Source organism: Labeo rohita, chromosome 12 (assembly GCF_022985175.1).
Source record: "Labeo rohita strain BAU-BD-2019 chromosome 12, IGBB_LRoh.1.0, whole genome shotgun sequence".
NCBI lineage: Eukaryota > Metazoa > Chordata > Actinopteri > Cypriniformes > Cyprinidae > Labeo > Labeo rohita.
In genome coordinates, this window is record NC_066880.1 from 21,403,193 (window position 1) to 21,419,931 (window position 16,739).

The window sequence follows — 16,739 nt, forward strand, 5'->3', positions numbered from 1 at the left end:
CCTTAGTCCCTCCATGTTCTAGCTTGTGCTAATCTGAGTTAATTATGAGCACTTCCTATGTTTATTTGCGTGTTTTTGATGAAGAAAATTTTCTTATCGAGGTATTAAAATGTTGTGTTGCAAAAATGAGTCCACCTACCAGCTGACCAATTCATAGTGGCTATTTATTAGTACTAATAAAGCACATATTAATGCCTTACACTGCATGACCATATTTTAGATCCCTATCCCATATCTAAACTCAAAAACTAATAAGCAGTGAATTGGGAGTTTAGTGAGGCAAAAGTCATAGTTATCAGTCAGTAGTGAGAATTGGTGCCCCAACTAGTGTGACCAATGACCCTAGGGTTGTGTCGATAGACTATAGTATTGTGTATCAACAAAAGTCAGAGATATCGCCTGCTGCTGATGCCTATGACGACAGCAAGGCGATTATTATTATTATCCGTCAAAAATAGACTCAGATAGCACACGTACGTCTGCAAGATGTCTGTTAAAGATCACTTGATCCGGAAAGCATCTGCTGTGTACAAACATCTGAGAAACGTCTGTAAGATGTCAGTTTTACAGACATTATAATTCACAAACATCTTAAAGAAATCTATAAAAATAGACGTCTATTTGACATCTGATAGGAAACATCCTATAGACGTATTGCAGATTAGCAAACACTAAAAATACGTCTTCCAAATGTAATCGCAGACGTCAAATAGACATCTCCTAGATGTGAGTGTTCTATCAGGGGGCGCTAATCTTTAGCGAAGCAGCGCGGAGAGACGCCTCTGGGATGCCTCAGAAACGTGTGTGGTGCTGCTGGTATAACACAAGCACTGGCTAGACTATTCGGGAGCTGTAATACGCCGCAGATATGTGCAGTGTAAATAAGGGGTAAAAGATTTATTCATCATACAGTATAGACAGCTTCACTGATTATAAAGGGAGTGTTTTAAAGAAATATTAAGCAGGTGTCTCAGAGCATGAAAAGACTTAATGTAGCCAAACACAAATAAACTCATTTAGCTTTTACCAAGGCCTGTATATAAAAATAAAGACTTCTCGTAAGACAATAAGTTCAGATAATATGGTGTTGAAAAGGAAGGAGTACAGTGGAGTAGTACAGTGATAAGTGCCTAGTTCCCACAGCGAAGTTCTGCAGTAGTAGATCTCATAAAGTAATGTATGAAGCTACATTTCATCAAAAATTAATTTTAATTAATTGCTTACATGTATTAATTTTTAATTATAACAAATAACTATAAAAATAAATATTTGAAGTGTTTATTATCTAATCTAATAATTAAAAAATGTAGCCTGTACCTGATATGTAGCTGCCAAAGTATTTAAAGAGTCTGAATAGATATACAAACAAGAGATGGGAGTTGTTTATTTTTATTACATTTGCAAACCATGTTAAATATGATTCAACTGCACTCCAGGATTCTACATTTTTTTTCATACAAATAGGTTACGTGATGTATTTGCCATCCATGTTATCAGATATGAAATCAGATTAATCAACTGGAAAACATTTGTTTTTAATGTATTCTACAGTTTTATAATTGTTTGATGGAGGCAGGCATGTGTTCATGTCTGTCAAGCCACTGTGCATATAATCTCTTATAATGCAGCCATCAATTTTTAGAACAAGAGACTTTATAAATACTTCACTAATAAATAGGTAATTACATATTATCTATTTTAAAACTGCCAAAAGCTCAGCCACATCTGGAAGAAATGCTGGCAAATTATCAGCTGTCAAGCTGTTAAGTTGTTAGCAGTCAAACTCTGGGCTCAATATACGGAAACACTGAAAACCTGTTCATGCAAACTTTTTTGTTGTCTCTCTGGCAAGTAATATACTCTACGCAAGGGCTTTTAACACTTGAAATGGTTAACCCAGGGTCCCTCTTAACCCCAGTTAAACAGAATCCTGGGTTATTTTTGCACTGTTCATAATTTACCCAGGGCTAACAACTTTCAAGATGACATTTCACACTGTACATTCCTAAACCCTGGGCTAACATTCTTATTTGCGATGTCAGTGTCATAGGACAAAAGCAGCACGCAACCCTGTTTAACATGCATTGTGTATCCTCGATAGGCTAAATCGCGGACTACTATCAAGCTTTTCTTGAACTATAAAGGTAATAGCAAAACAGTCTCTTCACTCCAATTCACTTTTTTCTGTCACTAATGACATTTTTCCTGATACAAACGCTGAAACAACTGTTTATACAATGCACATTGTTTCCGTGACTGCCCAAAGCACATGAATATGAGGTTGTCTGTTGCTAAGCATCTAGCCGCAACATTTTAACACTGGCACACATACACATTTGGCACCGCAATGCGGGGTTAACGTTGCAAAAATGATGCTTGCCCTGCTCCAGAGCAAGGATTCATAACCCTGGGTAAAAAGCAGCACTAATCCTTCTTCTAAAGAACACCTTGACCTGGGTTTAAAACCGGGGTTTAGAACAAAGATAACCCAGAGATAAGCACAGTGTGAAAAGCCCACCGTCACCATGAATGCTACACATGCTTGAGTAACACATTTTTGTGCTGAGAAAAAAAAACGGCAGAGCAGCATTTTTTCCCCCTCATTTCAATCATGGTAATGCAAAAATTTTGCAGATATCTTGATGACCAATTTCTATCTATCAAGAATATTTGCAACTGTTGTACTTCACTGAAATTTGAAGGTAAACAACATCTTGAGGTTTGTTACTGCCACAGTAATAAATGAATGCACATGATAAACGAAGACCAAACATCCACTCTTCTGCATAGTGTTTATAGCCTAGTTGTTAAAGAAACACTTAGAACTATTATTGTTTCTTTCTTTTTAAAATAATAAATTATTTCACTGAACATATACTTTTTGCTGTCAGCCATCCATGTGAACTTGATGTTTTTGGACCACCCTCACCTAAATGACCCAAGAAACAGAATGAGGCTTAATATTATTATTATTATTAACATAAAAAGTTTTTACAAATAGTAGTGAGGGTTCAGTTTGGTAGGAAAGAACAGCTTTGTACACACTATTGCACAAACACAGCAGCAAATAATGATTTTTTTTTTTTCCAGTAAAAAAATAACCATAATATTAGAACAAACGTTATGATCCAGGGCAGCAAAGAACTAAGGGCCATTTGAAGATGCTTCATGGTGACTCAAGAGTAAAGCTTGATTTATTTTATTTTTTAACCTGTTTCAATTCAGTTCCACACTTTCAGTATCTAAACATACATACATCTGAACATGATGGAGAATGAATACTGTGGCAGGCATTTCCTGTATTTGTCTCATCGAGGACAAACACAGGAACTTGGAGACAAAATGCCTAAAGAAACAACAACAAAAAAAAAGAGGTTCCTCTGCAAACTATATATATATATATACGTACATATATATATATATATGTGTGTGTGTGTATATATATATATATATATATATACGTACACACACATACATACACAGTGCACAGCATAAATGAGTACACCCCCTCTGAATAAATATAAAATGTATTTTCTATTTTAAGATGTATTTTCTTAATGATCACCAATATAATTCATATAAATATGGCAAAATTTACATGTATTAAACATATACTTAAAAACAACAAAATATATGCCAATATTTTCTGTAAAATAAGTAAATTAGCTAATTTTGTTTAAATGAAGGTTTGCAGAAATTAGTACACCCTAGATTTAATTCAGCAAATGTATAATATTCTAGTACTTAACATGTCCTCCATAACTCCAAGTAAACTGCTATGAGCCTTCTTGGCACTGAGTGTATGAGTTCATGACAAATTTTCACATCTGTCCTGTTTAACTCCTGGAGGATGACCTCCTTAAATGCCCTGGTCTTTAATGGGGAGTTTTGCTCAGCTTGTCTATACAGAATCTCCCACAGCCGCTCACAAGCGTAAAGATTGAGTGAAATACATGTCCACTGAAAGATTTTCACCTTGGGAGAATGAATGTCTTCATTGTCATACTGCAAAAAAATGCCCAATAATGCACGGAATGAGGGGAGCATCTTCAGTTTCAGTTTTTTTGCATTACATCACACAGTGGTGTGTGAATTCATGACAGCACTGATAAAGCACAACTCCATCACACCTTCACTTCTCACTGTACTCCTCCTCTAGCAACACCAGAGCATTTTGGATGCTTATGACTCCGAAATGATTGACTTGGTCTCCAGAGTTTGGATTCCCAAAAGTCTATATTTTGGAAGAGGTTAAATGAGTTTATTGTGCTTTGGCTACAGTAGGTAACTCTAGTGATAACAACAACCATGTATGACACTTCTGCAGGCTGCGTCGTACTCTGTGAGATAAACTGTCACTCTTTTCATAGCTTTTGCCGGCTATGAGACACTTGCATGGTATTTCTCTGGCTTTTTTTTAATTAAAAATTCACTAAATGAAAACTTAAAGTGAAGACCTGATTATCTCAGGAGCCGTGTCACAATTCCCATTGTTTTTGAATGTTGGTGGTACTTCTGCTACATTTTCACACCTAAAACAATAATTCGGTATTCCCCTTGTACCACTGTCTTCTTTTACGCTAAGAAATAAGTAACCTGGCTGTTCTCTTCCAAGTGGTTGCATTGTTAACAGCATTAAATCTGAGTATGATTCAGTAGGCTATAAAACACTTTTAACTGTCAGGAAATTACTTCTCTTTAAGGGTTTTGGTTTAATATACTTACCTTTTGATTAAAAACAGCCTTAAACCTACACTTTTTTTTATTATTGTTTTATTTAGTCAATTTCAGGAGGGTGTACTCATTTTTGCAATACATTTTATCACTTTGATAAGAAAATCTTATTTTGCTGAATAATTTTGACATTCTTCTTTGGTAATTGATCAAGCAGGCTTGTTGGAACATTATATATCCACATTATATCTCTTAACACATATTCTAAGTAAAGAGTAATTGCTGAATTGGTTAAGTTTTAGAAGGGGTGTACTTATTTATGCTGTGCACTGTATATATATATATATATATATATATATATATAGAGAGAGAGAGAGAGAGAGAGAGAGAGAGAGAGAGAAATAAATGGAGTAGGAAACCAGACTGGAAAGCACCCTGAGGTATCGCTAGTGTGTTTGTGGTTCTAAGTGTGAAACCTACCCTTATAAGAGGACAAAGGATGTAATTTCCAGGACGGGTCAACAGACAGACCACAGAGAACATGTGAACTATGATAATACAGATACACAACAATGAAAACATCATCATCAGTTAAGCAAGTCACCAAACCAGCGGCGAACCAAAACATCAAATGACATTCAGTACAAAATATTTTGCCAACCCTTTGAACCTCTGACATTTAGGAGAAAGGTGAGCAATTGATTTCTAAAAGATGAACTGGACAAAAGAAGAGTGAGAAATATAAAAACTCTGGGTGTACAGTTGCCATTTTCAACCAAAGGAGGTTTAATCGCATCATTTGTTTACACCATCAAATTGTTAAAACAGAATGCCAAACTTCATGAGAGAAATGAAATATTTACGTTCTCAAACTTGCTATGAGAATGATAAAAACTGCATGTGTCGGAGATGGGTCCAAATTTGAATTCGACATTTTAGTTTCCAATTAAATGTTTGATCTCCATGAGCACGCTAGGCTTTAAGGGAAGACGTCCATCAGCTTAATTCACTTTCCTCTCAAAACAGAAGAGCATTATTCCAGAACAGTGGATAAATTACAGGTTAGTTTCAAAGACGACGCCATTAACTATACATGAGGCAGTGACACCATGTCCTCATCCACTTCAAACTCCTCGGCTCCATCAGGAGAGAAGAGGTAAGTGGGTGGCTTCCAGGGAGATTCATCAAGGCAGGATGGGTACAATTTACCCACGGCACAGCGGAAATCTTTGCCGAGGTCCCAGAGCACACGTTCTGACACGGGCTGCCGCAAGGACCAGCAATCAAGCTCCAGGTCGTACTGATAGAGAGCATACTTCGCCCGCTCGTTTAGGTGTGTCTCGCGTATAAAGATGCATAGCGTATTCAGTAGCACCACGGCACGCACGCAGGGGTCAGAGTACCGCTTGGCTGGGATGTTAGCAGCCAGATGCCATTCGTTTTTGTTGACGTCGTATATCTCTACCGTAACGGAGGAGCCATCAATAGTGCTTGTTGGCAGACGCAATCCGGAGTTGCCCACCACATGCAGACCACCAATATAGAAGATGAGGTCTCCTAACGCAGCTGCTGAAGCAAAGCAGCGACTAGTCTGTCGCATGGCCATTTCCACCCAAGTGTCAGCTCGAGGGAAGTAGCAGTACATGAGGTCGTGTGTCATGACGTAAATGCAGTCCCGGGCCGTTACTGCTGTGCTCCAGCTCCATGCGCAGGGAAGAGGGCTGGTCAAGCTCCATTCGTCCCGCTCGCAATCGTAGCGTTCCACCGTGCGCTTATTCAACTCGCCACCCACGTTATCACCGCCAATCGCGTAAATGAAACCCTGACAATACACCAGTGATGGTTTTGTACGAGCGTATAGCATCGGCGTTTTGGCCACCCATGCGTTCTGCTGGGCATCCAGCCAGTAGAAGCTGTCCACCGAACAGTAGGCGGCCTGCAGCTTGCCACTTTTGCTGCCGTGGGTAGCTAGAGTGCTCTTCAGTGGTATCTGTCCACCGGCAATGAACACGTCATTGTCTGGGGTGACCAATGTCCCAACCTTCTGCAAGTCTCCAGGCAGGCTACACAGTTTATAGACCTTCTCCGCTTGAGGACTATAACAGACCACTGTGTGACGTGGACCTATCACGACTGGGTGGCTTTCAGCTGGCGGTTCAGCCTCTACAAAAATGAGCATTTCTTCCTTGGTCATGCCCAGTCTGGGCTTAAAAAACTTTGGCATAGACTTGTACAGGCCTTGCACTACCACTGATTTGTCGTTTGGTGGAAGACCTTGGAACCAGGCACGTTGGGTCACTTCAGAAAGCGCATCAATTCGAATCTGGCTAAGGACGGAGGAGAGATACTGAGAGCGTGCTTCCATGTTGTATTCCAGCCACAGCATGGCCGCCTCTCGTACCGTTTCCTCTTTCTCCACATTGAGATTATCACTGCTCAGGAGGTCCAGCAGGAGCTCGTGCGAGAGCTGCAGGAAAGCCTCCTGTCGGTAGACGACAGGGAATTTGTGCTCCACCATGCGCTTTGCACTTTGCTTCAATTCTGTGCAACTAAACAGGTCACCAATGCTTAGCATACGGACGCAGTTTTCAGCAGTGATTTTTTTGACCAAGTATTCTCGACACTGCAGTAAAACATCTTCCACCTGAAAAGAAGACAATAAGGCCAGAAATAAGTAGATATAAACACTGTGTAACAATACTGTAAATACAGAGGTTTTCTAACTGGCCCACTTCTAAGGCTGATAATACATGAGCCAACTTTTTAAGCAAAGTTGCAGTCAATGGGCAACCACGTGAGACACAGGGCTCATGACCAATCTAAATTATCCAGACAGAAATGTGTTACCCATTCTCAATGGGAGAGTTCCCAAGCAAAATTGAAAAAAAAAAAAAAAAAACATTAAAAAGTTGTCCTGTGTATTATCAGTCTAATAGGTCATCAAAATTTCATTATGATCAGTGATTCACTGGCTAATGACAGGGCTCCAGACTAACATTTGAGGTCAGTGGTCACTAGGTTCTACAGATGGTGGTGCCAGGAGCAGATTTGGTAGTGCTGGGGAATGGTGTGGTGGGGATCATTTAATCATAAAATTACTATTGTTTTGCATTAATAAGTGCAGTTGCATATTCAGTTTTTGTATATTATGTTTGACAGTATTTGACAGTAAAGCACTAAGCTTGAGTTGGGAAGCACAAAATTTACTTATTAACAAAAGTAATATGCAAAATCTAATTTTTTATAGACAATTTATATATTCTACTCTTATTAAATGTACCATTATTCTTCTATAGTATTATATGAAACTGACCAACAATTTCAGTGATTATAATTGCAAGTTTAAGGAAAGTTAAAAAAAAAAAAAAAAAAAAAAAAAAAAAAAAAAGTGTAGAACTGACAAAATCTGGTTTCTGAATGATTTGATATTTTACAGTAGTGATTTTATAATTTCAATATATGAAGCAAAAACTTGAAAATGATTAATAAGCCAATAAGTGATCCTCTGCATCCATCCACTGGTTATAATTGTGTTTTTTAATTTTACATAAGCGCTTACCACAAAGTATACTTTGGTAACCCATTAAAAATAACATTCAAATTGAAGAGCTTTAAATTGCTGGAAATAGTTGTGTGAAAAGCTTGAAAGTCATTGAAAAGTACTTTCAAAACCATGGTATAGTTATCATTACTACTTTTGGTTTTCTGACATACATTAACGCATTACTAACAGAATTCTATGCAGAATTTGAATGCATGTCCTTAGATCTTGCAGCACTGTGCAGTAGCGGTGTCTGTTAAAGCTGTTCTGAGCTCGGACAAGTTTGTTTGTGTTGCTGATAAAAGGTCCGTGCTGTGTATCTCAAATGAGCACTGGGATGTTGTTTCGCTTTCGTTTCCCGTTTGATGTTTCTTATATAAAACAGAATTGGCAAAGCTTATAAGTTGATCAATGCAATGGTCGCGCCAGTGCGACTGCTCACAAAATTTTGTCGCACCAGCAGAAAAAATGGTTGCAGTCTGAAGCCCTGTGATGACCAGTAGTTTTATTACATTTTGACATTTAAAAAAAAAAAAAAAAAAAAGAGACCTAGAGTGTGCCGCTCAAAGTCTGCAACAATGGCATGTTGTGACAGTAATGTGTGACCCATAGGTTCTGTGAGTGAAACAAGTGGTAAACTTGGTAAAACAAGTCAGTGTGAGAGCACTGTTCATGTACTTTTAACATGTTAACCTTAACCTGTGGAAGGGTGTGTGCACATCTTTCCAACCTGAAGAAAACAGGCCGTCTCGTAAAGAGGTTCCACAGTGGTGTCGTTGATGACTAAGTTACCGGTGTAAGCATAGGTTATGATGGTCTGCAGCGTAATGGGGTCAACATTTCTAAGATGAACATGCGTCTGTTTGCTCTCACTGAGCCCACTCATAAACATGGCCCTACAGAAACACAAAAAACAACACTGATTAAAACAAAGAAGACCCTTGAAAAAATGACTTTTTCCCTATGGGCAAATCTTGGTTCATCGATTAAAAATTTAATAATTTTCTCTTGATTCTAAAGGAAAAGATTTAGTAATTACAAAACCTAAACATTAGGCTACTAAACAAAAGAACATTTACTAGAAGTTCTGACAAAATTATCTTTGTTCCAGCCTACTTAAAATAGCAAGAGCAAGTATGTGGATCAAAAATATTATCTGGTGTTAAATGTTTTTTTATGGTGTCCTTGTTACAGTGTCATTACACATTTAAGTACTGAGCAATATTTATTAACTACATGTACTTACTATATGATTATGGTTAGGATGAGGGTTTGGTTTATGGTTAGTTGCATGTAATTATGAATAATTTATTGCTGTTATTACTACAGCAAGTACATGTAATGTACAAGTAACAAGGACACCATAAAATCAAGTACTACCGGCTTTAGAAAATTACAGTGATCAGATAATTACTGTATTTTTTTGTTATGTGAAACCTGATATACAGTCACATACAGCACAGCAAAATAAGGGTTACAAAACCCACTACCTGAAGTGTTTTTTTTTTTTTTTTTCAGCACACGGCCAACATAATCATCACAAATACAGTTGGAAAGATGCACTCCAGTCGTAAGTGTCACATGATCCTTTAGAAATCATTCTAATAGGCTGATTTGCTGCTCTGTTATTGGTTAAAACGGTTAAAACAGTGAATGGAATCTTTAACATCATAAATGTTTTTACTGTCACTTTTGATCAGTTTAATGCATATTTGCTAAATAAAAGCATTGATTTGCATTAAAACACACATCAAACATTTGAATAGTAGCACATCATGGTTTCTGCTTATATATTAAGTAGCACAAATGTTTTCAACATTTATAATAAATGTTTCTTCAGCGTTTCTTCAGGCACCAAATCAGCATATTGGAATAATTTATGAAGGATCATGTGACACTGAAGACTGAAGTAATGATGTTGAAAATTCAGCTCTGCATCACAGGAAAAACATTTTAAAATACATTACAATAGAAAACTAATTTTGACAAATACTGTATAACAACTTTAATGTGTGCATATTTTAAACACTCAGAAAAGATGTTTCTCATGGAGACTGCCTGCCGCCCGGCATTATTCACTTATTTGTTAGCTGAGCACTTAACGCTTTTTCTGCAACCCTCATAGGAATGAACTGCAAACACTTGCCAGTGGAAACGCACCTTGAGGTGAGTGCCGGAAAAATCGTGCATGCTTACATTGAGATTTTATTACGATTTTGATTAATTGCTAATTTTGTCCACCCCTGAAATTGTCATATTTTTTTTAATTACCAGAGCACTGAGCAGTTGAAGTAAATAGAAAAATCATAATTGTGACACAATGTCATTAGAAATGACATTACCAATAAAGACTGAATTTTAGAGAATTTCACATTTTTGTAACACACTTTCATACATTTTTTAATGGTTTATAGATTATTCAGATAAATGTTCATGTGCTCACAAACACCTGCTCCACCCACCTGAAGTAAGAGCTGCAGGTGGCCAGCACCATTTTATGGCAGGGAAACTCGCTTTCCTCCACCAGCAGAGTGATGTCAGTCAACAACTTCTGCTCGTAGAAAAACTTCAGCTGTTCCAGCACAGAAACGGCATAATCTGTGTTGACTTGCCGACGCTCTCCAACCTCCGACATGTTTGTATCCCATGAGTTTTCAACCAGCTTCTGAATGTCAAAGACTATCAGTTCCTTTCTGAAAAGGCCTGTTCCCTGAATACTTTGAAATTAAGGTTATTCCTCTATCATGCTGAATCACAACTTTTACAGCAGTTCCACAGTGTTCAGCTATCTCGGAGGACGATGGGATTGAGGGAGGAAGTGGCGTGAGGTAGAGGGAGATGTTTACATCAGAACACCTGCAGTCCAGCGTGTCTGTGGAAAAAAAAATGGCCACATTAGACAGCAAAAAAAACAATGAAGAACTTGAACCACTCCCTGATGTACTGTGAAATTAAGTATTTAATGATAATTTTACATAAAATAACAGCACTAATATTCATGACTGTCCACATTTATTTGCTTTAAACTTTAAACCATAAATTAACACTCTTTCATATACTCGCCAGCGCCAATTTTTACTTGCCTTTGGCAATTCACATACATATGGGATGGCATGAGGGTGAGTAAATGAGAGTTTTTTTTTTTTAGGTGGAGTATAGCTTTAAGTCTTTTAAGTCTTTAAACTAAACCAGTTAAGTGCAAAAAAGACATGTATGAAAACTCAAGTACTTATGTGCTCTTTAGTTTTCTAGCCACCTCACAGACAATATGCAAGTACTGAACTGAATACTCTTTTCATGCCTTATCACACTTGAATGGACAAACACACACACAATTGTCAAAATGACCATCTTTAATCACAATCCAAACTACCATGAGCCGTTTTTGATGTAAAATAGATTGTATAATTTCAAAATCTTACAAAACACAATGCTCTGACCTTAGTTTTGTGAAATTATGCTACATGGTCTGACCTTACCTTTGTGAAATTGTGCTACATAAAACATATCCTCACAAAACAGAAACAGCAGGAGGACTGATATGTCCCAGCCTGACATTAGTGGAGATCACAACAACATCTTGCATTTTAAGGTTCTTTAGTGGTAGTGTTTTTATAATATCAAAATTATGACTTTGATATGATACCACAGTAAAAATCTAAAACAATAGTAACTGGATAACAGATTACAGGACATGAACTTAAAATGAGTTGTATTTAATAATTTAAACACCACCACTTGCAACTGAAGGAAAAGTGTTATCAGTGTGAATGCTGAATTTGAATATAGAGATTGCAACCTTGAAAAGTTAGCTAAAAGGCAAAAGTCAAATTTTAGTTTAAATTTTATTATTCCCCTTAATTGCCTCTGATGGTGAAAAAAGTTTGCTGATTCACATTCAGTAGCATGTCCTTTAAGGGTTTATGATGCAAGTCATTTTAGTTTTCCCTCAATTTGCCTAATTTGCAGCTTAGTGATAGTAAGTAAGGTAGTAAGGTATCATCTTTTCTTTTCATTCTCCACTAAATTATGCAATCGGATGAGCATTAGTGAATTTCTGGACAGATCCGTGAATTAAGTCTTAGAATGTAAATGCAATTTAACTGCCCTGCCACATGTTTTATGTTTCCTTTTTCTTTTCTGTTCTTTAAATTAAGAAGACTTACAATAAGTTGAGTAAAAATGTTAACCTCATTCATTTTCATGTGTAGCTTGATGCTAATTGCAGCTATAATGCACCTGCTGCCCAGGCGCAATCATATGTTTTATGATTCATGTTCTCAAAACAATTAACATAAGGTTACAAGAAAATTTTTGATTTGTTATCTGAAAATTCTTTTAATATTACGTGGGCAAATGTATATTGGGATCAAAGGGAGGTGGATGGGCAAGCTACGTAAGGCCAGAATTTAAAATTATATATATGTAAAATAATTTTAAAAAGTAAAAATAAAGTAAAACAATTTACATTTGACAATATTTTTGTTATCTTTTTCCGACAAAATCAAAATAATGGCAATTATTATTTTTTATTTATTATTTATTTATTATTATTTTCCATTTTCCACACTGGTAATGGTGGTGTTGTGATTATCAGATTCAGGAAATCTGTGAAATCTGTGAATGACTGAATTGTTGGATTTCACCAGTAGGAGCTGAGACATAACATAAATTGGTTAAAATAAAAAAAAAAAGGTTAAAATAAATTATATTATGGAGAAACTGTACTATTTTACTCAAATTTTATTTGTAATTTTTTAAACCTACTCATTGCTGGGGAAAGTAATATTACTGTAATGTGTTACTGCTAAGACATTACTGCCAAACACTGACTAGCAGAATTATATACCCTGTTTTTATTTTTTCAAACGTCGTATAGTTTGTTGCCATATCAAAAAATAGGTCGCCCTATATAGTACCACGACATTTCTCTGGGCTGGGGTTGTTCAGGTATAGTTTAACCAGCCACTGCATCAAACAGCACGGCCATCATAGCCATAGACGTCAACTCGGCACATGTGGGAATTATGAGAATGCAAGACGCAGCCTATTGAAGGCACAATACATCAGTCGTGCACCGTCGAAATCAACTACATTTCTCATTATTAAGGTTTGTAAATTGGCGGGACAGGAGCCTTTTCCGGTGAAAGCTCATTAGCTCAGATCAGTAATGTCACCACATGAACCCATATATCCACATTTCTCTATATATGGAAAACATCGAAGAAACAACTACTTATAAAGAAAATACAGTTACCGATTATAGCTTATTCTAATTTCTACTTGTGTTTTGCCCCGGCATTATCATGTTGCAATATTGAGTACTGTAACGAGAGATCAACATCTAACTGTGATACGCAAACATTTTCAGCTTCAGTGAACAGTTGCCCACATCTGGAGCCGAGCAGGGACGCTGTTATCCGGATCATAACCACACTGCACTGTTAAACAGGCCTGTTTAGAGGTCACCTTACCTCAGATGTGCTGCTTGGATCTCCGGCTGCTGTGCGTTTCTGTCGGATCCACAACACAAAGACGAAGCTTTTTTACAGACAGCGGGCTGCTAAAAATGCGCTGTCCTAACCGGATCGAAGCCCGATGCTTTAACGTTATGTGCCTACATCAAACACCCTGACTCCCTGATGATAATTTCAGCATTAAAAAAAATAAAGTCAAGCGCATATTACACATTGATCACTGCTATAGCAGTATGCAGCTAAATATATCTGTATGAGCAAATCTGACATGCTAATACAGCTAGCTAGCTCTTGTTCCCCTTATACAAACAACAATACTTTCCTGTAATCGAACAGATCGATATTAATGTATCAAAGAAGATCGATCATACACTAAAAACATCCAGACTACGTAAGCAACGGTGAAGTGACTTATTCAGGCCTTTAGACACCGCGTGAGCTACGGAAGCCTAATTTAAGAAGTTGCTTCGATCAGGACAGCTAACTGCATGCTAGCAGCTCGAGAATAAAACCGGTAGAAAAGAAACCAACGTCTTTCGTGTTCACGGAAGGGGGCGGGAACAGGCTCCTTCCCCCTGGCCCGCAGGATGATCTGACGAAATTCATCAGAGGAATACAAATGAAAGTAACGTTAAATTATGCAAATAAAAACATTGTCGTCTATATCCATGACATTTTACCATGCGATCAGTATCCTTCAGCTTTATACATTGTCTACCAAAGCTAATTTAAAATCTAATATATTTAGGCCTACGTAAATTATATAATGACATATTTAATAGTCACATTTGGCTTGCTAGGGTTCATGTGTAGCAATAATTTAAGTAATAAATATAATTAAGTAATAATAACTGAACGACAATATTTCACATTATTAGTGCAATATTTTATGTAAAGCTGCTTAATGTCCAATTAAAAAAAGTGCGAAACAAATAAAAGTGTTAATGTTCAAAACGCCACGAAAGTACGTTTAAAATGTGATTAGTGTTGTTGACTGTACAAATACGTAAAAACAAATGGAAGCTAGCCTGTTTTGATAGACTGTCGAAAGCTACACAAAACAAGCAATGGATAGCTGGAATTCGTAGAAACAACTGCAATCACAATCAAAATGTGGACCAAAAGATTATGCACTAGTAGCTAATGAGTACTAGTAGCATTAAAAACGATACGGATTAAATGTTACAAGGGCTTGCAATAAAGTACATAATGAATGACTGCTAGTATCTAATAAAAAAAAAAAAGAACTAGCATCAAATGAATCAGTAGGCTACTAGTCTCTTTTAAAAAGGCACTATACCTAAATATAGTACAAGCACTATTAGCCAATGCATACCTAATGGAATAAATATTAGTAGCTAAAAATCAGTACTACTAGCATGAAAATAGGTTCTAGTACGTTGCAAGGATTAAACGTTAGAATGGCCTGTCCAAGTAGGCCTATGTAATGTTGTTTTTATATATTTGTGCATTAGGTGGCGCTGCCTATCTCTATTTAGGCCTTCGGTTTTCCTGAGTCAATTTAGTACATTTCTCGAATCGTTCTTAACATTTGCAAACCAGTAAATGGATGTTTCAAAACAATACAAACAGAACAACACAATGGATTACCTGCAAAATTCTGTAACCTTGTAAATTATTAGTTTATTTCTCAAAAAGTAAGTATACACTGCCGTCCAAAACTTTGGGATCAGTAGGGTTTTTAATGTTTTTTAAAGAATCTCTTATACTAATCAAAGTTGCATTAATTTGATCAAAAATACAGAAATAAATAATATTATGAAATATTATTACTGAAATATGAAATTTTGCCATTTAAAATATTTTAATATTCTACCAGTATTCTATTTTAATATACTTTATATTATATTATATAATATTATATTATATTATTATACTATATTATATTTTCATCATTCCTTACTCCAGTCTCAGTGTCACACAGTCCTTCAGAAATCATTGTAAAATCATAATTTATCAATGTTGGAAACTGTTGTGCTGCTTAATATTTTTTGGAAACTTGTGATACTTTTTTTCAGGATTCTTTGATGAATAAAAAGTAAAAAAAGAACAGCATTTATTCAAAATAGAAATCTTTTCTAACAATATAAGTCTTTACAATCACTTTTCATCAATTTAACACATCCTTGCTGAATAAAACTATTAATTTTTTTCAAACAAAGAAAAAAAATTCACTGACCCCAAACTTTGAACGGTAGTGTATATTGTTACAAAAGATTTTTATTTTAAATAAATGCTGTTCTTTTTAACATTTTATTCACCAACAAAAATATTAAGCAGCACAACTGTTTCCAACACTGATAATAAATCAACCTACTAAAATGATTTCTGAAGAATTATTTGACAGTGAAGACTGAAGTAATAAAGCTGAAAACACTATTTTAAATTGCAAAAATATTTTACAATATTACAGGGTTGTTTTTTTTTTTTTTGTTTTTTTTTTTTTTTGTATTTTTAATCAAACAAACGCAGCCTTGATGAGCCGAAAATACTTATTTAAAAAACATTAAAAGACTTACTGTTCCCAAACTTTTGAACAGCATTGTAAGATTTTGAAAAGCAGTGTAAAAGATAAAGACTCTTTCTCTCTCTCTCTCTCTCTCTCTCTCTCTCGCTCTCTCCCTCTCTCTCTCTCCTGTATGTACATGTATTTACACACACATAAACAATAGAGTGTGTCTCACAGTATGTGTGATGAAGTATATTTACTGTATAATGTAGGCTAAAATAGAAATGGACTTCTGTAATATGAAGCATTACAGTAAGTACACAGTATCACAGTACAATGTACATTGTTGAAATACATACCTGTTATGTCTACAAAACATTTGAATGACTGAGGATACGGTTGTTCTCCCAACATTCGGCTGTCCCTTTCAACCTACCCTGGGCATTATATGGTAATTGGGAACATGGACCACAATAGTACACTTGCCAACTTTCTAAAAATTCTTATTAAATTTGATCATTGGTTGATCTAATGCTTTACATTACTCTTTATTAGTTTACCTGTGTAATTCATCAAT

The 16,739-nt window shown here is 36.1% G+C and overlaps 1 protein-coding gene across 1 annotated transcript; it reads right to left on the reverse strand.

The window, feature by feature from the left end:
- Positions 1–2,645: 2,645 nt before the first annotated feature.
- Positions 2,646–14,240, reverse strand: kbtbd2 (kelch repeat and BTB (POZ) domain containing 2). The gene is made up of 4 exons (XM_051124597.1): positions 13,690–14,240; positions 10,678–11,087; positions 8,946–9,111; positions 2,646–7,318 (listed from the first exon to the last, which is right to left on the reverse strand). The coding sequence occupies exons 2-4, from the start codon at positions 10,848–10,850 to the stop codon at positions 5,762–5,764; spliced, it is 1,896 nt and encodes a 631-aa protein (XP_050980554.1). The 5' UTR covers positions 10,851–11,087; positions 13,690–14,240; the 3' UTR covers positions 2,646–5,761.
- Positions 14,241–16,739: the final 2,499 nt, after the last annotated feature.